The sequence below is a fragment of the Aquarana catesbeiana genome, linkage group LG06 (assembly GCF_042186555.1).
Source record: "Aquarana catesbeiana isolate 2022-GZ linkage group LG06, ASM4218655v1, whole genome shotgun sequence".
NCBI lineage: Eukaryota > Metazoa > Chordata > Amphibia > Anura > Ranidae > Aquarana > Aquarana catesbeiana.
In genome coordinates this window covers 34259946-34286885 of record NC_133329.1, presented here as the reverse complement: position 1 = coordinate 34286885, position 26940 = coordinate 34259946, and the positions used below count along the sequence as shown (strand labels likewise).

Below are 26940 nucleotides of genomic sequence, written 5' to 3'. Positions count from 1 at the left end.
ACTATTTGTAATATGCACCATGAAGGGGGTTAATGTACTAGGGGTTAATGATGCATCAGTGACCAGTGGCAGCTAATTAACCCCTTTGTGCTCCATTGGTGGAACCAGTGTCAGTGTTAATTAACCGGATATCGGGGAACTGGAGAAAGTGCAGAGAAGGGCAACCAAACTGATAAGAGGCATGGAGGAGCTCAGCTATGAGGAAAGATTAGAGGAACTGAATTTATTCCCTCTTGAGAAGAGGAGAATAAGGGGGATGTGATCAACATGTTCAAATACATAAGGGGTCCATATAGTGAACTTGGTGTTGAATTATTCACTTTATGGTCAACGCAGAGAACATGGGGGCACTCTTTATGTCTAGAGGAAAAGAGATTTCTTCTCCAAATACAGAAAGGTTTATTTACAGTAAGAGCTGTGAAAATGTGGAATAGACTCCCTCCAGAGGTGGTTCTGGCCAGCTCAGTAGATTTCTTTAAGAAAGGCCTGGATACTTTCCTAAATGTACATAATATAAATGGGTACTAACATTTATAGGTAAAGTTGATCCAGGGAACATCCAATTGCCTCTCGGGGGATCAGGAAGGAATTTTTTCCCCTGCTGTAGCAAATTGGAACATGCTCTGCTGGGGTTTTTTGCCTTCCTCTAGATCAACTGTGGGTATAAAATTGGGTATATTGGATTGTGCGATATTTTTTATTTATTTTTATTTTTTTCATGGTTGAATTAGATGGACTTGAGTCTTTTTTCAACCTGACTAACTATGTAACTATGTAACCCTTTCATGCTTCAGCATAAAGTGGTTAACACTGCCACTGGTGTCACTGCCACTAATGCCCCTTCAACCCCCTTCATGGTGCATATTACAAATGATATTGTTTATTACTCCCTCCCCCAAACCAAGAGTTAACCCACTTCAGCCTGTTCACACTGAACAGACACACCATAGGATAGGAAATAATTATATGCCACTACCAGCCCAGGTCCTAGCCCCTTAGCTTTTGCTCTGCTCACTTATGCAGTAGTTGCAACCACCAGCTCTCCCCTCCCATCGAGCCCTCTGAATGAGATCACGCACGCTGTGACTAGGAAGCTCCCATTGGGTGGAGATCACTTCGCCTGACAGGGAGGTGTGTTGGTTTGAGAGGAGGGTGGTGCAGGGCGGACTGGCACTGTGCCCCAGAGGCAGAAGGTAAGTCTTTAACTGTAATGCAATATAGTGGCCAGTGGTTAGTGATTGTGTCCAGTCTCAGTTTATTGATTTTATTGGGCCTATATTGAAGTAGAGGCGTGGAGCTGAAGCTCTATGTTAATCCGGCCCTGCCCTCTCCAACTGCCCATGTCGGTAAACCTTTCTCCATTACAAAATAACCAGATATCCAATACCCTCAAAAGTGTTGGTTTTTGAAGAGAAAATGTATTTTTAATGGAACAGTGATATACCTTTTCTTAATTATAAGTCTTTGAATATTCCCTATGTTCAGACCTGTTCTCAGAAAACACCAACATCTCAGGGATCCATCATTGGTATCTTCTCTGTATCAGAAGAGGGTCATATTGATTGGCTAAGGAGATTGATGTCATCAGACATCTTTGGACAAAGAGAAGTCACCTATCATAAAATGCCATCATATGATAATGTGGGACTTGAAGAAGGAAAACTTCAATGTGGAGTAGCAATCCTATATCACACTATGAAGACTGGAAAATTTGTCACTTCACAGGGGGAATTTCTGTACCACAAAGTAACAGATCAGCTGGTACAAAAACTAGGTAAGAGTCTTCCTAACTGAAAGATTATATACACATTCTTAAATATATCAAAAGTTCTAAAGGCAGTAGTTTGTTTTTACCTTAATGTATTCCATGCATTAAAGGAAAAGTACCGGGAAAGCTCATTTGGTTGTATTTGTCCTGTGGATCACAGGAGTGCAATTCATTCTGCCCCCTTGTGACCCATTTTCAGCAGACAGTGGACTGAAGCCTGTTGTCGGCTGATGCCACAGAGCCAGTCCAGGCTTGGGCAAGATTGCGACAATGAAGTTCGGATCCACCCACATGCCTGGACCGACACCCAACTGAGACACCCGACTGAGACTCCCGACTGAGACACCCGACTGAGAACCTGGGGCGGTCGCTCCAACCCCCTCCACAGCCCAGTGAGAGGGAGGCAGAGCAGAGAGCGGTGACTGACAGTCCTCAGCTCTCTGCTTAGGGAGCCCTAAGTGTGTTTGATCACTCGATTCTCAGTCTTGGACCAATGCTGCATCCACGTAGGTAAGTATGCTTCTGCAAAAAAAAAAAACATACTTCTCTTTTAAGGTAAAAAAAACCTTCCAGTATCAGCTCCCCCCAGCCACCCCACAAATACTTACCTGGCTGCTCTTTTGATCCAGTGCTGTGCCCAAGAGCAGAATCACTGCTCACTCTCTCTCCTCACAGGCACAAAGGCAGCAATGGGAGCCATTACTGTCAATCAAATCCTGTGGGAAGGGAGCAAGGGGCGGGCCTAAGCTGTAATGAGTGTGTCTATAGACGCACACAGCCTGGCTTGGAATCGAACCTGCACATCTGCTGCTATAGCAAATGCTTGTTATGAGGACAGAGAGAGGAGAAGCCAAAAGCAATGGCGGGGGACCCCAGAAGAGGAGTTCGGAGCTGCTCTGTGCAAAACCAACACACAGAGCAGGTAAGTAGACACGTGCAATTTGTTTTGGTCCGAATACTAATTCGGACAAATTTTTGGTTATTCTGAGATTTGGATGTATCCGAATCTCCAAATGAAAAAGTAACAAATTTTGTTTAAATCTGTTGAAATTTGTTTCGTTTATTAGTTTTCTAACAAATTCTAACTTTTCTAATTCTAACAAACAAAAGTTTTTATAATGAAGCTGGCCGCCAGCGTCCTTAACAACAATGAGTCATCATCTGTCTGGATTCCCCACTGACAGATGAATGAAAGATAAAGAATGCCGGCAATTGCCCGGCAATAGAAAAATGTTAAAAAAAGAAAAAAGAAATAAAAGACTTACGATTATTCATGCATTTAAAGATTTATAAAGGATTTTACCTGATTCCTGTTCTTATACAACAGGTACATGTAAGTACAGCTTAACATAGTCAACATAGTCATTGCAAAAGCATTAGCGGTACAATCGTCTTAACATTGTGTGTCGGTAGACCCACAAACCCATTGGTGACATCGGGCAAGCCTGACCATCCGCACACCCCTATTGGGGACAAACTGTGTCCAGGTGGGGGGCATAGCCAATCATCATTTTCGGACGTGGCTTCTTTTTTATTTTCATTTTTTTAAACTGAATTTTTATTGTAAGTTTTACAGAGTAGAAAGTACAAGGTTGAACAGTTGATCAACATATGAACAGTCAAATGAGTAATAGGTTATCATATCAACAAAAGGTATACATAGGTCACTTAAGATGCATTTGAATATGTCTAATGCAGGTTTAGCAAATAAAGGCAAACCTTAGCACTGTGCTGTGTTTGAATGATATATAGTCAGAGATATGGTCAATTGTGTGTGGACAAGGCATTAGGGTTTCAAATATGTGGTAGCACATTTATGGGAGAGATAGGCATTTAGGCTGTTTGAGCCAAAGATCCCAGTGCTTTTGGAATTTAGGAATTTGTAGGTGGGCTCTGGCATACATAAATTCCATCAGGCAATGGTTATTCAGAAGAGCAATTAGCTCTGAGCTAGAAGGGGTGTTGGGGTTTTTTCAATTTTTGGCAATAGCTAGCCAAGTAGCAATAAATACGTGTGAGTTGACTGTGTGGGAAGATTGGGGCTAGGTATCCATGTCCAGAACCAATAGCACCATTTGGGGTGTGAGGCTTACAGGGGTTGGTAGAATGGAGAGGAAGAATCTAGAAAGCATAATACAAAACGCGATGAGGGTTGGGCAGTTCCACCATATATGTAGTGGGGTTCCTGAAGGTCTACAGTTTCTCCAACAGAGGTTGGTGGTAAATGGGTAGATGCGGGCGAGTTTGGTTGGTGTGAGGTACCAGTTGTGAAAAAACTTTTGGACAGTTTCCAAGTGTAGCATACAATTTGAGATTTTCAAAGGTGATTGGAGCGAGCGGTACCATTGTTGGGGGGGTGTAGGAGCATTCTAGTAGTGGTTCCCATTTTTGCATCGTGGTGGTCTTAGAAGTGTGGCAGGTATCGGTGATGAGTTTGTAGATATCTGAGATTCCACGCGGTGAGGGGTGTTTAGGTAAAAAATCTTGTCATATGCCAGAGTAATAGCCTTTCAGACCATTTTACCTTAGATAGGGCTGAGCATATCCTGAAGTATTTGAAAAAAATCTTTTGACCCAATGTGCTGGGTAGCTTATAGCTGCTGGAAGGACATGCGTGCGGGACCTTCATATAGGTTTCTAATATTTAAGATGCCTGCAGTGATCTAGTCGGAGAAATTAATGTTAGATGTAAGAGTGTGAAGTGCCTCCAGAGGTATATTTGAGAGCAAACATAGGGGGATGCCTTTAGAGCTTTGTATAGTGGCTTTCCATATCTTGATGGTGGCATTGATGGTGTCAAGGAATGTGTGAGTCCCTTGGTGCTGCAGGAGAAGCGCACTGAGAATCTGTTTGGGATGAGAAGCGAGTGCTGCGCTTTATATTTGAAATAAGGTGGTTTGTTGCGTAGGGTTCCATCAGACCTTGGCTTGGTCAAGAATATTTACTTTATAATATGCTAGGATGTCCGGTGCACCCATCCCTCTAGGGAGACAGGTTTGCATAAGGTGTTGCTTTTAAGACGAGAGCCTTTTCCGCCCCAGATGAATGTGGTTATGATTGACTGTAGCTTCAATAGTTGCTTATTGAGAAAGGGTATCGAGATAGTTGGGAACATATATAGGACATGTTCAAGAAGATACATTTTGGCAAGGGCGATTTTACCTGCCCAGGAGACTGGGGTGTGTTGAAGGTCTTGTACTGTTTTCTGAAGCTTGGATACAAGATTATTAATGTTGATATATAGCAAACAGGAGGAGGGTGTGATTAGTTTCATGCCCAAATATGTGAGGATCGAGTTAGGGGTCCATGAGAAAGACGTATGGGCAATAATGTCGTTTTTGGTACGTTGGCCGAGACTTATACCCAGCATGCTAGATTTTTAGAAGTAAATTTTATATAAGGAGGCCTTACTTAATAAATCTAAGGTGTGGTGAAGTTCAGGGAGTGATTTACAGGATCAGTGAGTGAGCTGATGATATAGTCGGCGTAAAGGCCAATTTTGTGTGTTCTTTCACCGGCTGTAATTCCCGATGTGAGTGGGTTGTCTCCGATAGATTGGACTAGGGGTTCCATGACAAGGGAGAATATCAAGAGTGAGAGTGGGCACCCCAACGCATCCTATTAGAGATGCAGAATGGGTCTGAAAGTAGTCCGGAAGTCATTACTCTAGCGTAGGGAGAGGAGTAGAGGGAGAGTATTGCTTGCAGAATGGTCCCGGAGAAGCCGAATTGCCGCAGGACTGCTGTCAAATAGGACCAGTCCACTCTGTTAAACACCTTCTCTGCATCAAGAGAGATGAGCAGAGAAGGCGTTTGGTGGTGGTCCACCCACTGTAGTACATCAATAAATCTGCAAGTACCAACCAATGCTTGTCTGCCAGCAACAAAACCCACTTGGTCGGAATGGACTAGTTGTGGGATAATATTTGAGAACCGTGTAGCTAAGAGTTTGGCATATAACTTAGTATCTGTGTTTAGTAAGGAGATGGGTCTGTAGCTGGCATGGTCATCGGTTGGTTTACCTGATTTTGGGATAGTGGCAATAGTGGCTTGGAGAGATTCTGGTGGAATGGTGCCAGTGTTAGCAGTGAAGTTTAAAGGAGTGACATAGGTGTGGGGTAAGGAGCTTAGAGAAAGTTTTGTAGTACTCGTTACTGAACCCGTCAGGGCCTGGAGCTTTATGGAGTGGTAGGGCAGCAACAGCTGTTTTGTCTTCTGTTAGGAAGAGAATGGAGCCGAAAGGTAGCGTAATTGGTTCTGTGATAGTGAGGGAAGGTGTATGTCTTTCAGGAATCGATCTATGTCAGCAGAGGAGGGTGGTGGGACAGAATTGGAGTTGGTTAGATTGTATCATTTGGAGTAGAAGGAGCTGAATTGTTTGGAATGTCTTTAGGGTTGGTGAGTCATGTACCAACGTGGTCAGTAAGATAAGGGATTTTAGTGTGTGTGAGTTTGGGTTTAAGCTCTCTGGCCAGATATGCTCTAGGCTTTTTGTGTTGTGTATAGGATTGCAGGCGGAGGCGTTTAAGGTGGTAGTCAAAGTTAGTATGGAGATGGTAACTGAGAGCTTGTCTAGCTGTGTGTAGTTCACAGTTGAGCAGGGGGGGAAGGTTGGGGTTTGATGGCTTTTATGAGTATGTGTATACGCTCTAGAAGTTTATTTGTGGTGGCATTGTATTGTTTTTTCTCGTTGGCCCTCAAATTAATCAAGAGGTCTCTGGTGTAGGCCTTGTGGGCATTCCATAATGTAGTGGGGTTGTCTATAGACCAAACATTGGTTGTGAAATAATGTTGCAGTCCGGAAAAGATCTGTTTTTGATATTGTGGACGTGCAATAATAGAGGTATTGAGCCTCCAGATGGTGCTATTTTTGGTTGTGAATGTAGGATACAGCTTCATTGAGATTGGTGCGTGGTCAGATCATGTAATAAGTCCAATTTTGGTTTCTTGGTCCAGCTGTAAAGTACGTTTGTAAGTTTGTAAGTACGTTTGTACTGTCTCTTGTCATTTTTAACATTTTTGACAGTTTTTTTGTGAAATGGTAGGAGTACTCCCTTACTATTTCATACAGGGGGGGCGGGATCTGGGGGTCCCCTTGTTAAAGGGGGCTTCCAGATTCCGATAAGCCCCCCTGCCCGCAGACCCCCACAACCACCGGCCAAGGATTGTGGGGATGAGGCCCTTGTCCTCATCAACATGGGGACAAGGTGCTTTAGGGGGGACCCCACAGCACCCTCCCAATGTTGAGGGCATGTGGCCTGGTACGGTTCAGGAAGGGGGGGTGCTCTATCGTCCCTCCCTCCTTTCCTGCGGCCTGCCAGGTTGCATGCTCGGATAAGGGTCTGGTATGGATTTTTTTTTTAATTTTGGCGCGGGGTTCCCCTTAATATCCATACCAGACCTGAAGGGCCTGGTATTGAATTTAGGGGGACCCCCACGCCAGTTTTTTTTTTTTATTTTGGTTCAGGGTTCCCCTGTGGGGAAATCCCATGCAGTTTTTATCAATGAATTTTTATGTGTATTGTTGGACCGGCAATTCATTAATAGCCGCAAGTAGTTTTAAATGACTTTTTTCCTTTTGAAATGTCATTTTGCTGTCAGACTGTTCTAAACACGGGAAACATGCGCCCCTTTACACGCATACTATAGACACCCTCAGGTACGAAATTTAAAGGAATTTTACACATTTATTGTTTGATTTTAAGCATTATTAAAATCACTGCTCCTGAAAAAACGGCCGTTTTTAAAACTTTTTTTTGCATTGATACATGTCCCAGGACCCAGGTCCCCAAACCCTTTTTAGGACAATACCATGCAAATTAGCCTTTAAAATGAGCACTTTTGATTTTGAACGTTCGAGTCCTATAGACTTCAATGGGGTTCTAATGTTCGTGCGAAGTTTTGGTTTGTTCGCAAGTTCTGGTGCGAACTGAACCGGGGTGTGTTCGGCTCATCCTTAGTGTTCAGTGATTTGCTTTTCTAGATTATCAGTGCGGTCTTCTACATGATGAATTCTAGAGTGTATCATGGAGATAGAGTACCTCAGCTCGTTGCGCATATCTTTTTACAGGGATAGCAGCATAAGCTTGATAGTGTGCTCAGATGCAGGCTGGTCAGAGGCAGGCAGAGTAGCTAGGTAGTCAGAGCGATTTACTTCAGAGCCTGTAGCTGCTGGAGGATCCCAGTGCTGTTTTTTAAGCAGGGTGGCTTTGTTAGGAGAGAGGCCTGGAGACTGAGTGGCTCTCTTACCTCGATCAGTGGGAGAGGGCTGAGAGGAATCTGTGTCCGCAGCTGTGCTATCCATCTCCTCTGGTATAGTGACATGTTCCTGTGAGTCCCTGGGAGAAGGTGTGGGGTGCCGTTTCGGCGCCATCTTTGCCAGTCAGCATGTCTGCTTTACTGAAGTAATCAGTGAGGTGGCACGGCTTGTGCAAGCTATTATTCTATCTTCTTGACATACCGTCTGGGTGCCACTCAAGTTGTCTCCCCTCCGGTGTGACAGAGAGGGGAGAATCGCTGGTACAGAGTGCTGCGGGTTGTCATTTGTCCCACAGCTGAGCGGAACTGAGGTATTAGACCGCCATCTCACTCCATGGCCAGCCATGCCCCCTCGGGCTTGGATTTTTAATGTACCCAAGGTTGTTTTTAACGGTTTAAATTTGTGAACGTGTGAAATGTCTGGAGTGTCTTATTGTTTTAAGGGGGGAAAGAGGATTCAGAAGTTAGATCTTACAAAGGGTAAGGTAATTTAGCCCATGGAGGTGGGGAATGTGGTAGAAGGGGGAGGGGGGAACCAGGGGAGGGAAATAAGGGTTCTATTCTCCTCTGCCTGAGGGTATCAAAGATATTTCATATCTAGTTAGGCCATGAGCTTTGAGTATTCGTCCGTTGTGGAAAAATGGTGCCAGCGGGACCAATGTTTGTTGAATTTGGATATTGTTGCCTTTGCTTGTTGGATAAGCTAAGCTCTTCCATTTCCGCTATTCTTTTAATATGTTGGAGCCATTCCTTTATAGTTGGGGGTTCAGGAGCTCTGTATCGAAATAGTATGCATAATTTGGCTGCAGAGCATAAATTGTTCTTATGGATGTTGGTAAATAGAAGTTAGTAGATCTTGAGAGATTATAGGTCCTAGTAGCCATGGTCTCTGGCACAGAAAGTGATGGGAAATACCATATTTTGAGTCGTCACAGGAACAGTGAAAATCTCCCAATGGATAATCCAGGTTTTGCAAAAATTGTCTATAAAGCCGGGTTCACACTATCTTCACATGCAGCTCCCAGCAGGGGTCCGGTGCATCCCCATTCACCAGTTCAGGTCAGATTTCAGCCCGAATTGTTGGCTGAATTCAGACCTGAAACAGACCAAGAGACGATAGAACATAGTTCCATAGGGAACTGGTCAAAATCTCCTGCTATTGCGAGTTGGATGTGGGGAAACCGTATCCAATTCGCAATAGTGTGAACTCAGCCTAAAGGGATCTCTTCTCTTTCTTTGGGGAGATTTACTCCTGCTGTGTCCCTGAGACAGGAAGTAAAGGGAAATATCCCCAAATTACACAGACAGAAAAAAAAAACATACAGGGGTCATAACCATTCTCTTCCACATCTGAAACGATAATTGCTAAATAAATCCTTTACATTTATTATATCAAAAACCTCTGTAATTCAGTCTGTTATGATTTCTGTTAAAGCGTAATTAAACTTCATGGGTGGGGCTGAGCTTCTGCCATAATCTGTAACTATGCACAGCATAAATCCCTCAACTGGCCACTGGGAGGCCACAGATGATGTAGCTGTCACGCATGACCACAGAATTTAAAGTGGGGGTCATCCCTAAAACAAAAAATACATTAACATTCTCAAAAAATATTTTTAAAAATTTGAAAAAAAAACATTTTTTTACTTACCAGAAACCCTTGTTGCTAGGCAGTCTTCCTAATCTGCCTCTTCCTATTCCGCTGTGCTGTTTCTTAATTTCCTCCTCTTCGACGAGTGGCCCCGTTGTCTTCTGGGACATGTGTGTATCCCAGAAAACAACAGGGCCATTAACAAAGCGCTGCGCGACTCGCGCTTGCGCAGTAGAAAACGGGCAATGAAACCGAAAGGCTCCACTGCCTGTTTCCCTTAGTTAGGATGGCGGCGCCGGCACCCGATCCGATGGACGGATCGGCCTCGGGGGGGGGAGGGGCGATGTCGCGGGTTCGCTGGACAGGTAAGTGTCCTTATAAAAAGTCAGCAGCTACAGTGTTTTTAGTTGCGGACTTTAAAAAAAAAAAACTGCCGGATCTCCTCTTTAAATTGTCCTTGACACCTGGAATGAGCCGAGAGGGTGCACTGCATGTCACATGTGCCTTACTGTGTACACAGAACATAAAAAACTATTATGCAGCGTACACACGGTCGGACTTTTTGACCGGACTTGTCCGACGGACCAAATCCAGCGGACAATCCGATCGTGTGTGGGCTTCACCAGGCCTTCAGCGGACTTTTCCAGTCGCAAATCTGACGGACTTTAGATTTGGAACATGCTTCAAATCTTTACGTCGTAACTCCGTCGGACCCAGAAATCCGCTCATCTGTATGCTAGTCCGATGGACAAAAACCGATGCTAGGGCAGCTATTGGCTACTGGCTATCAACTTCCTTATTTTAGTCCGGTGTACGTCATCACGTACGAATCCATCAGACTTTTGTGTGATCGTGTGTAGCCAAGTCCGTTCATTAGTAAGTCCGTCGGAAGTCCGCCAAAAGTCCGTTGAAAGTCTGTCGAAAGTCTGTCGGACAGGCTGTCGGACTTTTGTAGCCGAAAAGTCAGACCGTGTGTACGCGGCATTAGGGTAAAGAGGAAGCAGCTTTTTTGGTAGAACCAACTTGGAGATGTTCCTTCTGCTAAAATTCTCTACTGCCTTTATTTTTGATATTTTTACATTTACTTCTGCTTGCAAAAATCTTTAAATGGTTTCATAGTCAGTGTGCAGAACTAACGTAGCAATGTAGTTTCCTACTCATGTGATTGGATTGATTTTTAAAATGCTGGGACTGATCATGTGACTAACAGGAAGACCCTCCTACTAAGCACTCAGGAAGCAGGAAGTAGCTGCAGGTGGCGAGAAGTGTTTGGAATTTACAGGCCGTGTGATTTCCAAAACAAATGGCAGTTGGTAGGTTAGCTGAGTGAGGTTTACAAACATATTTGTTTGTAACAATACATACCACTCTCTAGAGGAAGACTTTCTCAAAAAATCCTTTAACCGCTTCAGCCCCGGAAGATTTTACCCCCTTCCTGACCAGAGCACTTTTTACAATTTGGCACTGCGTCGCTTTAACTGACAATTGCGCAGTCTTTCAACACTGTACCCAAAATAAATTTGCATCCTTTTTTTTCCGCAAATAGAGCTTTCTTTTGGTGGTATTTGATCACTTCTTTGGTTTTTATTTTTTGTGCTATAAACAAAAAAAAAAAAAACGACAATTTTGAAAAAAACAAAAACAAAATTGTTTACTTTTTGCTATAATAAATATCCCACAAAGTTTCTTTTAAAAACTATTTTTTTTCCTCAGTTTAGGCCAATATATATTCTTCTTCTACATATTTTTGGTAAAAAAATCGCAATAAGCGTATATTGATTGGTTTTTGCAAGTTATAGTGTTTGCGAACTATGGGAAAGATTATTGGCATTTTATGGTATTTTTATTATTATTTTTAGCGGGACTGCGACAATGAGACAGACAGATCTGAGACTTTTGACACTTTTGGGACCATTGGCATTTTCTATAAAAATGCACAGATTACTGTGTAAATGTCACTGGCAGGGAAGGGGTTAACACTCTGGGCGATCAATAGGTTAACTGTGTGTTCCCTCAGCATGTTCTAACTGTGGGGAGATGGGAGTGACTAGGAAGAAACGATATGGCTCCTCTCCTCTGACAGCACAGGGATTTGTGTGTTTACGCACACAAATCCCCGTGCTAGCGCTCATGCACGTGATCGCGCATGGCCACCGGCGATCGTGCCCGCCTGCGATCGTGCCCGCCGGTCACGTGCATCGGGTCCCCCGCCATGCAATGGGCGCGCTCCCTCTGGTGGCCAAAAACGGGTAGGACGTACTTTTACGGGATGTCTCCCAGGAGAGCCATTGTGCCGCAGTATATCTGCGTGACACAGTCGGCAACTGGTTAATGAAATCTGTACGTTATTAATTATTGATCTCTTCCTTCTACACAGGGAAGGACAACGTGATTGTGCTGATTGATGATCTGCAAAGTTATACAGATAAAAAATGGGCGAAGTGGGTTCAGTCCAGTATTGAAAAGTGGGCTGGTGATCTCCTCTACTTCCTTCAAGAAGAAAAACACAATCGAATGCTGCTGGTTCAGAGACTAAATAGCCTAAAGCTGTTCCGCCAACCTCCAGGTAATTTTTCACAACTCTCTTTACCCATAGCTAGAGGAATAGGGCTCCATGCACACTAGCTTAAAAAAAAAGCTAGTGGCAGCCCTGGCAGCAGTTTTTGAGCATTTTTTAAGCTTCAGCGTTTAGGAGCAGAGAAAAAACTGCTTTCCCTTTGGGTCTGGTATGGATTTTAAGGGAACCCCACACCAAAATGTTTTAAAGAATGGTGTGGGCCCCCCCCCCCAAAATCCATACCAGACCCTTATCCGAGCATGTAGCCCGACAGGCCAGGAAAGGAGAACAGCGAGCGCCCCCCCCCCCCTCCTGGACCATACCAGACACATCAACATGAGGGGGTACTTATACTTAAGGGTACCTCCCCTTAAAGCATCTTGTCCCAGGTCTGTGGGCTAGGGGGCTTATCGGAATCTGGAAGCCCCCTTTAACCACTTAAGGACTGGACCTCTTTCTGAGATTTGTTGTTTACAAGTCAAAAACATTTTTTTTGCTAGAAAATTATTTAGAACCCCCAAACTTTATATATTTTTTTCTAACACCCTAGAGAATAAAATGGCGGTCGTTGCAAAACTTTTTGTCACACCATATTTGCGCAGCGGTCTTACAATCGCACTTTTTTTTAGAAAAAAATCACTTTTTTTAATTAAAAAAAGAGACAACAGTTAGTTGTTGAGTAAAGTTAGCCCAATTTTTTTTATGCTGTGAGAGATAATGTTACGCCAAGTAAATTGATACCCAACATGTCACGCTTCAAAGCGAGCTCGTTTGGATGGGGCGCTTTAAAATAAAATTATTTTTTTCTTATTTATTTTAATCTATTTTTTATTTTGACTCTGTCTTTTTAAAAAAAAATGCCTCACTTTTATTCCTATTACAAGGAATGTAAACATCCCTTGTAATAGAAAAAAAGCATGACAGGTCCTCTTAAATATGAGATCTGGGGTCAAAAAGACCTCAGATCTCATATTTAAACTAAAATGCAATAAAAAAAAAAATAATAATTTATGTCATTCTAAAAAAAAAAAAAAAAAAAGTCCCTTTAAGATCATTGGGCATAAGTGACGTTTTGAGGTCACTTCCGCCCTGCAGTGATATGGAGACGGATGGAGGCCATCTTCCCCTCACTCGTCTCCATACCCAGGCAGGGGACAGATGAGATTGCCTCCGCCACTGCCGAAGGCTCTGGTAAGCAACGGAGGGCACCGGGTGGACAAAGGATTGCGCTCAGAGCCCACCCAGGTGTGTTAGAAAAGCAAATAAATATTCGCTTTTCTAACACTGAATCGCTGCCCGCCCGCTTCCTAGATGGGGTAAGTGCGGGGCTTTGATGTCCCGGCTGTCCTCCCAGGGGGGAGGGGTTGCCATTGTTGCCACCGCCGACCAACCGGGGGGGGTTGGCTGTTTGCCACCCCTCCAAAAGAAAAAACCACCAGCCGCCACTGGTACCCCTACTCATTCACCAAAAAAGTGGCAAAAGTGAATAAAATGCAGAGCCAGTTTTTGATGAGTTGTTTATTAATAAAATAAATAAAAGGAAAAAATTGTCTCCTGCTGTAGTTCCAACGTCAATCATGATGAACACAGGCCGCCAAACGGAAAAACAAAAAAGGTCCCTAAAATCCATACCAGACCTAAGGGTCTAGTAAGGATTTTGGGGGTCACCCCTCGCTGTTTGGATTTTTTTTTTTTTGCCATGGGGTTCCCCTTAACACCCAGCATTCTTTTCTTTACATTCAGCTGTCAGTGGGGAATCTCGCTGGCAGCTAATGAGTCATCATTTGTTAAACACACGGCTGCCAGACCATTTTCTAACAGCCAGCTATACACGGGCAAAACTCCGGCACAAAAACGGAAAGATGCCAGCTAATAGTAAGTGTTTTTGCTGTAGTGTTTTCCCATCATTTTTTCCAGCTCCTAGTGTGAATGGAGCCTAAGCCTCTTTATTGTATCAGTCTGGAATTTAGAAGCAAAAATTGACTATTACATTCTGGAAAATAATTTCGGCAGAGAGGACAACAGGAAGAGAACCTAATCTATGAAGTCCAAAAAAATTCCCTTTACCTTTCAGTTTCTTTCATTTAGAAGTTGATGTAGAAACTTAGATAATTATTGTATTGTATTGTCATTTCTATATTTTCTAGATTATCGTCCAAATGCAAACCCTGTTCAACCAGCACCGGGAACATTAAATGTGAGTAAATGATCAGCAATGCCACATTGTACTATCATTCTAATGCCCCGTACACACGGTCGGACATTGATTGGACATTCCGACAACAAAATCCATGGATTTTTTCCTACAGATGTTGGCTCAAACTTGTCTTGCATACACACGGTCACACAAAGTTGTCGGAAAATCCGATCATTCTGAATGCGGTGACGTAAAACACGTAGGTTGGGACTATAAACGGGGCAATAGCCAATAGCTTTCGTCTCTTAATTTATTCTGAGCATGCGCTGCACTTTGTCCGTCGGAAATTTAAAGGATCGGATTTTGTTGTCGGAAAATTTTATAGCCTGCTCTCAAACTTTGTGTGTCGGAAATTCCGATGGAAAAAGTCCGATGGAGCCCACACATGGTCGGAATTTCCAACAACAAGCTCCGATCGCACATATTCCGTCGGAAAGTCCCACCGTGTGTACAGGGCATAAGTTGTAAATTTTTATGGATTTGTATCCGATTTCTTTATATATATAGATATATTATGGTCAAGACTAAAAGGAGGATCCTGTGCCATGAATGAGGCTATATTCATATTCTATGTACATTCTTAGAAACACCATGAATATTAGATCACAACCCCATTGGGGAAGAGCTGTATGTGTTTTGCAGTACTCCTGTGTAATTCATCTTTCCCTCTTTCCTCAGTTGTTTACATTCCTTGTGACATAAAAGTGCTAAAAAACAAATAAAGTGACAGTGTAAAAAACAGTGTATAAAAATAAATAATAATAAAAAAAAAATTCAAGTGCCCCCATCCCCACTATGCTCGTTGTGCAAAAATGAACTCACATATGCAAACAGTGATCATCCCACACATGTGAGGTATCACTGCGAACGTCAGATCATGGGCAGTAATTCTAGCACCAAACCCCCTGTAAATATCCAAAGTGGTAACCTGTAATAATCATACTTGCTCTACGGCTGCCTGCCCTCTGCCTGAGTCTCTTTCTCACATCAGCCGATCAATAGGCGCAGAGAGAGAGACTCGTCTAGTAGCATAGACTGACCAGAGACCAGGTGGAGGAGGTGTGTTGAACCTCTTTCCTGCACTCGTTGCTAGGGGCCGCCTGGCATCTAGCAACAAGTGACATCAGTGAGTCACATTCGACACGAGTCTCACAGCGCGACGTGACGTGACAGGAGCTGCTGGAGCCTCAAATAGGGGGGGGGGGCAGGTGCTGCAGCAGCAGCCTGCAGTTTAGTCTGTTTAGAGCAGCCTTTCTCAACCTTTTCAACTTGGAGGAACCCTTGAAATAGCTTTCTGGTCTCAGGGAACCCCTGCTAAAAGTTACTATATCTACACTCCATTGCTCATGCATGGGAACCCCACCAAAGCACGAAAATATTTGACCAAAAGTGAGTAAAAGAATGAATGAATGTCATGTGTCAAATCGCAAAATACATGTGTGTTATTATGTAAGAAAAAAAAATACCCTTCTAGTCTTGACTTGTTCAGTCTTAACCCCTTCAGCTCCGAAAAGTTTTACCCCCCCTTATGACCAGGCCATTTTTTGCTATACTGCGCTGCGTTACTTTAACTGGCTGACAATTGCGCGGTTGTGCGACGTTGTACCCAAGTAAAATTGAGGTCCTTTTTTCCCACAAATAGAGCTTTCTTTTGGTGGTATTTGATCACCTCTGCGGTTTTTATTTTTTCCGCTGTAAACAAAAAAAGATCAACAATTTAAAAAAAAAAAAAAAAGCAATATTTTTTGCTTTTGCTATAAAAAAATTCTTCCTCAGTTTAGGCTGATATGCATTCTTCTACATATTTTTGGTAAAAAAAAATCCCAATAAGTGTATATTGATTGGTTTGCGCAAAATGTATAGGGTCTACAAAATAGGGGATATATTTATGGCATTTATATTTCATTTATTTTTACTAGTAATGTCGGCGATCAGTGATTTTTAGTGGTACTGCAACATTGCAGTGGACAGATCAGACACCTAACTGACACTTTTGACACTTTTTGGGGACCAGTGACACTAATAAAGTGATCAGTGCTAAAAATATGTACTGTCACTGTACTAATGACACTGGCAGGGAAGGGGTTTAAAATCAGGGGTTGATCCAAGGGTTATGTGTGTCCCTAGGGGGTGCTTGCTGACTGTGTGGGGGGGTGGACTCACTAGATGAATAGAGTGATTCCCGGTTAGGGTTAGCAAGAACACAAGATCACTCTGTTCATCTCTGACAGAACAGCAGTTCTGTAAGCAACACCTTATTTTCTGGCAGTGCCCCTCCTGAGACTAGACTCTGGATCCGCCTTTGGTTGTAACATGTTAAACTTGCTTCTAAGAAATATAAGTAGAGCTGTGAAATAAAACATCAATTACGGGTGGGCAATCAGAACAAGGAGGTACTTGTAGAACTTTGTTGTTTCAGATAGAAGTTGACCGTAACAATGTATCTTGAGAGAGAAAGTAAGGCTATTGTGGATATAGGTCAGGGGTCTCCAAACTGCGGTCCTGGGGCCGGATTCAGCCCTTTGCTTGCATTTATCTGGCCCTTGGGGTACTATTCCATCCCCTGACACCGACAATGGGGAATCATTCTTGTTGCTGATACCCATAGGTGTGCGCAGCCTAATGCATTAGGGTGTGCACCCTTAAGCTCAAACGTACATGCATGTGTATGTATCTACATATATATGACCCCGGCACATTGATCTCCCTGCTGGCACAGTGAAAGAGAAAAGGATAAACACTTCCCTTATGGCAGAGCCGGTAAGAGGGAGATCTTTCCCATGTTCCTGTTGCTACACAGAATGATAACAATAATGCGCATGGGGGGATTAGGGTGTGCCTGAGCACACCCGGCACACCCTGTGCGCACGCCTATGCTGATACCAACAATGGGGCACTATTCCTCCAACTGACACCATCAAAAGGGCACAATTCCTTCCATTGACACCAACGATGGGACACTAGTCCTCCCACTGACACCAAAGATATGGATATGGATACTGGACGCTTGGACATTTTGTACTCCCATTGGCTCTATTCCGGCTCCTAAAGTCTGAAATACAGTAAACTGGCCCTTTGTTTGGAGACCCCTGATATAGATTATGAAAGGTTATTGATGACATAGATTGTGATGGTCTGGAATGGGTAAGTTATATCTGATGTAGACAACCCGGTACAGAATATGTCAACTAGGTGCTTCCATAAGTTGTATTTACTTTGTGGAGTTGATCTTGTTATGTATTGTTTCCAATTTGTCTCTGCGAGTGTCCAGCAACGGCACTATGGGGAATCTGCTCTTATCTTTTATTTTTTACTAAAAAAAATGGGTTTTATATCTTGTTTTGTTTTTGCATTAAAATTTAAAAAAGCGTATTGCGTTTGAAAAACTGCTGCGCAAATGCCGTGTGACTTAAAAAAAAATTCAAAAACCCCCAATTTATTCTCTTGGGAAAAAAAAAAAAATTGATTTTTGATGATTTTGCTAGCTGCAGTATCAGTATATATATATATATATATATATATATATATATATATATATATATATATATATATATATATAATGTTTGGGGGTTCTAAGAAATTTTCTAGCGAAAGATACTGATTGGTACATGTAAACAAAAAGTGTCAGAAAAGGCTTGGGGGTAAACTAGTTAAAGTGGAACTAAAGTCCACTTTTTAACTTGTACCTACAGGTAAGCCTACAATAAGTAAAGGAAGAGAAAAAATAGTGCAGACCTCTGGTGCAGACATGTGCATTCGTTTTCGTCCGAATGCATTTTGGTCCGAATTTAGGGGATTTTCATGTTCGTTTAAACAAACGAAAACAAACGCGTAGAATACAAAATTTGAAAGATCTGACATAAATGCTCTATTTTCATTTTGTTGTGACAACAGTTCGATATAGATAGATGATTCGACATGACGGTGACAATAGCGATCTGTGTCCATCGAACCTGCGGATGAATGTGCCTAACCTAACTCTATTAGTCCAAGATTATTCGACATAGAGAGAAAAGATTCGATATTATAGAGACATGAAGATTTGACGAAGCAACTAAAAAGCTACGATCGCCGCGAGCGGACATTTACAGCCAAATTGTCCGCCCATAGACTATAGAAGAATTTTAATGTTGGTTGACTAGTAATAATTGATAAATATAATTAGCTTGTGGGCGGAGCATTCGACCAGAAATGTACGATTGTGGCGTCGTACAGTTTAGCTGCTTCGTCGAATCTTCTTAGAACATCCGACAGACACCATAAGCCTTCAATTGACAGATTCGGCCTTAATTAATTCAGATTTTCGGATGAATGCATTTTTTAACGAAACAAATTAAATAAAAATGAATTTCGGGAGTAACTAAATAAATGTATTTTTCGGACGAAAACGAAATTCCAAAACAAGATATTTCAGTGTGCACATGTCTACTCTGGTGTAGTAAAAAGATCAAAGAACTGTTTTAAAAACAACATATTGTATACTCACAAAATAAAATTTTAAAGGGCGCATCTAGTCCATAAGAAAGAGCCCACACAACAAAGCCACAAGGAAAGGATGGATGAGCAACCACAGTGTTCCGGATCACAGTGTTGCCAGTTGTCAGTAGAGCTGTGCATTCATTTTCGTCCGAATTTCGGGTATTTTTGTTATCGTTTTAATAAACGATAATGAACGTGCAGAATCTGAAAACCGAAAGATCCGACATAAACAAATACTTTATTTTCGTTTTCATTGTGACAACAGTTCGATATAGATAGGAGATTCGACATGACGCTGACAATAGCGATCTGTGTCCATCGAACCTGTGGTCGAATGTGCCTAACCTTAACTCTATTAGTCCAAGATTATTCTACATAGAGAGAAAAGATTCGACATAGAGAGAAAAGATCCAACATAGAGAGAAAAGATTCGATATTATAGAGACAATAGCAAAAAAGGTCGAATGTGCCTAACCTAACTCTATTAGTTCAAGATTATTCGACATAGAGAGAAAAGATTCGACATGAAGATTCGACGAAGCAGTCGCCGCAAGTGGATATTTATGGTCAAATGCTCCGCCCATAGGCTATAGAAGAATTCTAATGTTGGTTGACTAGTAATAATAATTAATAAATATAATTATTACTAGTGTCATACAACATTAGAATAGCTGCTCCGTTGAATCTTCTTAGAACATTTCAACAGACACCATAAGCCTTCAATGATAGATTCAACCTTAATTATTTTGGATTTTCGGACGAATGCATTTTTTAACGAAACAAAATAAATAAAAACGAATTTCGGGACTAACTAAATAAATTTATTTTTCAGACGAAAACGAAATCCTGAAACAAAATATTTCAGTGTGCACATGTCTAGTTGTCAGGTGAAGAGCGGGACTGGATGCCAGAAATCTCTGCTGCTCCCACTCGGCGCGCTCAATTCCAAGGACAGTGGATGGTGGTCTTCTGTAATGTGGGGTCACAGCACGCATTTCTCATTTAAATAGCCCACCACAAGCTCCAAAGCCTGGAGCTGTGGCAGCAAGGCAGACTGACAGTGTGCTGGATGGAAGGAAAAACTTTAATAAGGCTTGACTGTGGGTACTAATAATATAAATGGTGCACTATTCCCAGTGTTAAAGTATGGAACACAATATATTGTATGAACAAAGAGTGACTGGTGTGTACACAATAGTATGTGAGGAAATTGCCTTAATAAATTGAGAATGATACTACAGGCATACCCCACTTTTAAGTACACAATGGGGTTTATTTACTAAAGCTGGAAAGTGCAAAATCAGGCTCACTTCTGCATAGAAACCAATGAGCTTCTAACCCCAGCTTGTTCAATTAAGCTTTGGTGATAAAACCTGGAAGCTCATTGGTTTCTGTGCAGAAGTGGGTCTGATTTTGCACTTTCCAGATTTAGTAAATAAACCCCATTGTGTACTTAAAAGTGGAGTATGCCTGTAAATAGATTGGTGCATAAGTGAAACTCTGAGGTCCTCAAAACAGTACATATAAACAATCTTTGTATGGAAAAATTGTGCATTATGTGATAAACAATTATATCACTCAATGTTCATATTCATGAGCAAAGATGCAGCATGTGGAATATTTTCAGACAGGTTCCTGCATTAATCCACTATGCTGAAAAGCGCTGAACTTTTGCAAGATGTCTGCTGAATTCCACTTGTAAGTAATCTCCAATGACTTAAAACATGATGTTTCATAAAGTAAAGTTGGCCTCTTACCAGATATGGTGGATCCCTATTACAGAGATCAGACTCGCTGTGGAATATGACCAAATGTGTGACTCACTTCCATAGGTATTCAGCTCATCCACATCACAGCAATTAGCCAGTTTAAACTTCTCAGGTGCAAGGATATTGAAACTTTTGCATCCGTTTAAATGAAGATGGACTCCAAGATTCAGGAAATCACATATAAGGAAAGAAAAAGCCTCATAGTGTAAAACCGCATACATTTATTAAAATCCTTGTAAAGGTTACACTCAAAGCAAGGCAGAAAATTCAGGCATGAAAAAATTGTCTGGTGATGATGTAATTCGTCCAATCAGTTGAGTGGCGCTACAAGGACTCTCCGAACTGACGCGTTTCCACAAAACTGTCATCTACTGGGAATGGAGGATACTCTGTAATGGCAGCCGACTGTCTTATAAGAGGTGGTGACACAGTTTCAATCTTTGGAGGTGTTTGGTTGTGAAAAAGTCTAGGAGAGTGATATCCACACAGGCGGTCATATCCCACAGCGAGTCTGATCTCTGTAATAGGGATCCACCATATCTGGTAAGAGGCCAACTTTACTTTATGAAACATCATATTTCAAGTCATTGGAGATTACTTACAAGGGGAATCCAGCAGACATATTGCAAATTTTCAGCGCTTTTCAGCATAGGGGAATAATGCAGAAATCTGTCTGAACTGATTCCACATTCTGCATCTTTGCTCATGAATATGAACTTTGTGCGATATATTTGTTTATCACATAAGGCACAATTTTTCCATACAAAGATTGTTTATTTATATGTACTATTTAGAGCACCTCAGAGTGTCACTTATGCACCAATCTATTTAGTATCAGTGTCAATTTATTAAGGCAATCACCTCACATACTATTGTGTACACATCAGTCACTCTTTGTTCATCCAATATATTGTGTTCCATATTTAAACACAGGGAATAGCGCACCATTTATAATATTAGTATTTATTTGATTCCTTCCTCGTCTTGAGTAGCAGCTGTTCCACCAATTCAGACCAGCATAGAAATTTACATTTATACACATTACCTGTAGGTACAATGAATATCTCCTACACTTGCGCTGCCTACCTATAGAAGGATTTGCTTTGTTCCTTTTTTGCGTCAGAGGTTTACTTGACGCGCTTTCAGACCACCCACCGTACATATACTGCAGCAGGGCGGGTGCTCTGTGCTGGATCATGTACCTAGTACATAATCTGCGTGCCTGGGTATGGGGCGCACCTGCCAACCTGTTTGTGCTGCGATTCACTGCAGCACAGCCAATCAGCAGGTGCCGGCTGCTGATTGGTCACTGGCATGCGCCGATGGGCTCCAGTAATTACCGAAGAGACAGCACTTCTCTTTTTCACAATTCTCTTCTGACAGCAGTGATCGGCTGTATTTTGTTCCCTGCAAAGCACATTGCTTAGTAAAAACAGCACACATTACACGTTGTTAGGCACAGAGTTAGTTAACCCCTTGATCACCCTAGATGTTAACCCCTTCCCAGCCAGTGTCATTAGTACAGTGTCAGTGCATATTATTAGCACTGATCATTGTATTAGTGTCACTGGTTATGTCAGTGTCAGTTAGTTCCTGCCCCAGCGTCAGTTTGCCCGTTGCACTATCACAGTCCCACTATAAGTCGCTGATCACTGCCATTACTAGTAGAAAAATTAAAAAATTCCAGTATATATATATACACACCATTGTTTGTAGACACTATAACTTTCACGCAAACCAATCAATATACACTAAATTGATTTTTTTTTTACTGAAAATATGTAACAGAATACATTTTGGCCAAAATTCATGAAGAAATTTGATTTTTTACATTTTTTTATTAGATATATTTTATAGCAGAAAGAAAAAAAAATATTTTTTTTTTTTTCAAAATTATCGGTCTTTTCTCATTTATTTTACAAAAACATAAAAAAACCCAGTGGTGAACAAATACCACCAAAAAAATTGAAAACAATAGGTCTAGTAATGAAGGGGGTAAAATCTTCTTGAGCTTAAGTGGTTATGTAATAGCAAAGTTATTGCTGAATAAAGAAGTCCAAACAAAAATGTAAAAACTACTCTGGTCCATAGGAGATGTACAGGGGTGAGTGGGGAAATGGTAATGATATGTATATAATTGGTGAAGTGTACCCCGGTCTCTCTCATATCTTGCTCTTTGGCTCCAATTTATATTTTCTTCTTCTCAGACAATATCAGCTCCAGCTAGTTCTGTCATTGGTGTCTTCTCCTGTTCAGAAAATTCCAAGTTTAGCTGGTTGAAAATACTGCTGTCATCCAAAGAATTTGGAAACCACCAAGTCATATTTCATCAGATTTCTCCTGGCAATATGAAGGGATTTCATTCGATGGTATCACATTGTAAATTTGGGATCCTGTATCACTGCATGGATCAGGGATACAAACCCCTCACAGATATGGAGAATTCCCTGTATGATGAAGAGCTGAAATACTTGTCAACTACACTTGGTAAGATTAAGATGTACTTCCCCCTATGGTTCAGTTATACTTATTTTATTTTCTTAGTAAGGAAGAAAGAGTCTACCTCTAAGGTGAGTCCACTTCCAATTTGTATGTATTTGTTGCTATATATCCTGTATGGTTCATATTTGGAAGATAGTTTTGAGTTGAAGACTGCACTGTGCAGAGGGGCCTTAGCATGGCTTTGCATGTTTTTGGGATTAGGGATGAGCTTAAGGTTCTGTCTGAACACAAGTTTGGATCCCACTTTGGCTATTTGGGCATTTAGACGAATAAACATTGACCCATTTGGCAGGAGCTGAACATAATGTACACCGTATAATAGTGGTATTACTTCTGCTACTGTATTATACATGATAGTTTCCGGCTGTCAATGGTTGTTAAGGATGCCAGCACTGCCAGTAAGGTCATTGGCCCCATTCACTTACTGGGAATCCCTGGCCACGTATGAAAAGAAGCAGAGATAGGGTTTTTTTTGTTTGTTTGTTTTTTTTTAACGATCTGCTTTAAAAGGAAAAAAAAACAAAAAAAAAAAAAAATAAAAACAGTCTGTTATATATGTTGGGGAACCTTTTGAGGCCCCCATTTCCCTTTTTTTTTTTTTTTTTTTTAAAGAAGGTAGTAGGGGAATGTACTTCTAACAGATGTTTTCCTTTTGTAATATCATTGGTTAAAAAAATCACTGCTCCTGGCCAAATGGGATTTTGTATTTATTTATTTATTTATTTTTGCATTGGCACATATTTCCCAGTGCAGTATGCTCCTCCCCCACCCAAGCTATTTTTTTGACAACGTTTTACCTATTTGGGCATTTTTGATTTGACAGATTGGATTCCTATTGATTTCCATGCAGTTCTGGTTTGGCATCTAAACTTCTTTGAAGTTCTTCAAACCCTGTTCAAACCAAGCTCAGGGCAGCTCCGCTCATCCTGACTTGGAAATAAAAATCTGTTTTTTATCTAAATTATTAGAAGCATTTAAAAAGGATTTCTGCGCTGACTGGCTGGATCAAGTGGTGGGATTTTATTAAGCTTCCATAATTGTCTAATGACAGGATTCATTGAATGTATAAGTCTTTCAATTATTTCTTGAGACTAATGTCATCACTTGTGATTGTTACAGGTAAAAGTAGAGTGATTGTGGTGATGGATAAATTGGGTAACAGCGATGAGGAGGCAAAATGCTGGACTCTGGAGAATCAGCCCAGTCTGGGGATGTTGGCCAGAGATGTTCTGCTCTTCAGTAAACAAGAAAACACACATCAAGAGAAGCCCAACAGAAGTATGCATGTAGATAGGAACCTGGGCATGTTTTATGAGAAACTTAACACCCTTAAGGAAATTCTAAAGGAATGAATGACTTCTGCTTCATTTTCCAGTTGAAAAAAAGATTTGGTATAACTACACCTCAGTATTCATCATAATATCAAGTTGGTTGTTTCTAATAATTTCTCCACTGATATCACTTTATGTGGTGGCAGACTTTTGATAAAGTGAGGTCCTTGGACAGCTACCATCAACCCAGGAGACCAATGGGTTCAGTCCAGATATCACTGCCAGCAACTAGCCAATGGGTTTCACATCTTTTAAGAGACAATGAAGTTGGAAAATAAAGATTACGATTTTTTTTTTTTTTTGTTGAACTTACCTAATATTATTTCTCTCAAGGAATAGCTTATCTTTTGCTTAGTATCCTTAAAATGTGTGTAAGCCCAAAATCAGATCTTTCAGTCTACAGTATTTCATGTCAGTCTCATTATATAGTTTTCTTGAGCGTTTTTTGTGTATCTGCTGCAAAGTTTTTTTACTTGGAGAGAACCTATACCTCCGATTGCTTTATGACAACACTGGAAACTCACAATTAGCAGCAGCAGTGTCAGGTTGTCCTGTGTATTCCTCGATTTGCTGTTAGGCTGCCTATCTGAAAGACCCTCTAGGCAGTACAATGGACAACTAAAGGAGACTTCAGGGCATGCTAACAACGTGTGAATATTCTATAAGCAATTTCTCTACACAACATTATTTATAAGGTTGGTGAATTTCCTGTCTGTTCTTGTAATATAATGGGCTTAAAACATTATCAACACTACTGGCTTAATAAAATACCAGAAAGAGTCCATATGTCTTGATCTACTTTACCTTCTAATAGAAAAGACCATCAAGATATCCATGTGGTCATTGATTTCATTATATTTACAATCCTAACTATTTGTATTTACTCTCATAGATGCCTGTTAATTGGTGATGGGATTACATGCCATTGGGAAATTTGAACTGCATTATTCTAATTTTCTCAACACATTGTACCACATTTGGGTTTCTAAACATTACTAAACATTAAAGGGTAACTCAACTTTCATGGGGAAAATAAAGAAAAAATAATATAGCGTGTACAATTACGATACAAGTCATATTGTATTTGAATGTTATTAAAAATTACCTTTCCTTTTCAATCTATAGCCGCTGTAATTTCCTATAAATGCAATGCAATATGGCTACATGGAGTTGTTCTGTACACAGAATGTGTACTGGCATCCCCTGCACCAAAAATGTCATTTTAGATGAGATATTTCCAATAGGAACACGTCTAAAGGGATGCAGGCCCAGCAGCTTTCCTCGTTAGAGCCCTGCAGCTGCACCAGCTGAATGATAATTATGAAACCACTCCCATTAGAATCACTCAGCACAGAGGAACAAACAGGGATTTCTTCAGAATAACAAAAGGTAGGAATCTGCAACAAAGTTTTTTTATAATCATTTCAATACACATAGATCACCCAGAGGGGCAAAAAAAAAAATGTTCTCAACAAAATTTTTGTTATGCTTTAAAGCGGACATAAACCCATCCATAAATCAGTTTCATTTACGGCACATGTGGAAATTTAACACTCCCATTGGTTGTGTTCTCAACCAAACTGTCAAACCATCCAATGGCTGGTATCATAACTGATCACATGTGCAGCATCATGGCAGTTGTAGATTAAACAGAGGCAAAGATGGCGGCTTCCTTGGCTGAAAACTGTAGGGGGGTTTACTTACACTTTAAGGATGAGACGATGCTTCAGTCTGAACCTAGGTTTGGATCGAACTTTGGTTTTTGAGGGGTCCGGACAAACACTCAAAATATTGCCTATTCAGCAGGAGCCTAGCATTTCTACACCTTTCATGTGATAGCTTCCTGCTGTTACTGGTTCATATGGAGGAACCTTGCACCCATAGTATCCCTAGGAACCAGTGATATAACTGAGAATCAAAGGGATAGCAGTGACATCATTGCCCAAATATGACCACCGGCCATATTTGTGCGATGACATTGACAAAATATGGCCATAGCCATATTTCGTCAATGATGTCACCATCATCCCTCCCCTTCCCTTATAAAGCTGATGACAGTTTAGGGAGCTCCTATTTGGCTTTGTGTACTGTCGGGATCGGTAATGTCTCCTTAGAGTCAGTGGGCAGATGGCATTGTGATATATGATGCATTGACATTTTTAAGGGATTTATATTTTTTAATAAGGGATATGTGAAATGCTTGGGTGTCTTTTTCTATGTTATTTTTATTTGTGAATAAGTAGGGCACTATGGACCTCCATACATAATAGTAGTACTATGTACTTTATACTCATTCACATAGGGGTGACGCCAGAATCTGGGGGCTCCCTCATCAATAAAGGGGCTTCATAATTCTGATAAGCTTCTAAACCAGAGACCCACAAAACCATTGGGCTAGGGCTAATGTCCTCATCAACATGGAGACAAAGTGCTTTGCCAGGGCAAATTATACACCCCTTCCATGTTGACAGCACGTGACCTGGCATGGT

At 41.3% G+C, this 26940-nt stretch overlaps 1 protein-coding gene across 1 annotated transcript in view; it reads left to right on the top strand.

The window, feature by feature from the left end:
• The window catches only part of LOC141147939 (interferon-induced very large GTPase 1-like), a 71078-nt gene extending 45834 nt beyond the window's left edge, over positions 1-25244 (top strand). The window contains exons 7-11 of the mRNA XM_073635099.1: positions 1486-1774; positions 11994-12182; positions 14321-14370; positions 22826-23105; positions 24240-25244. Coding sequence (XP_073491200.1) covers positions 1486-1774; positions 11994-12182; positions 14321-14370; positions 22826-23105; positions 24240-24472 — 1041 coding nt within the window. The 3' untranslated portion in view covers positions 24473-25244. The remainder of the gene's footprint in view (positions 1-1485; positions 1775-11993; positions 12183-14320; positions 14371-22825; positions 23106-24239) is intronic.
• The last annotated feature ends 1696 nt before the right edge of the window (positions 25245-26940 follow it).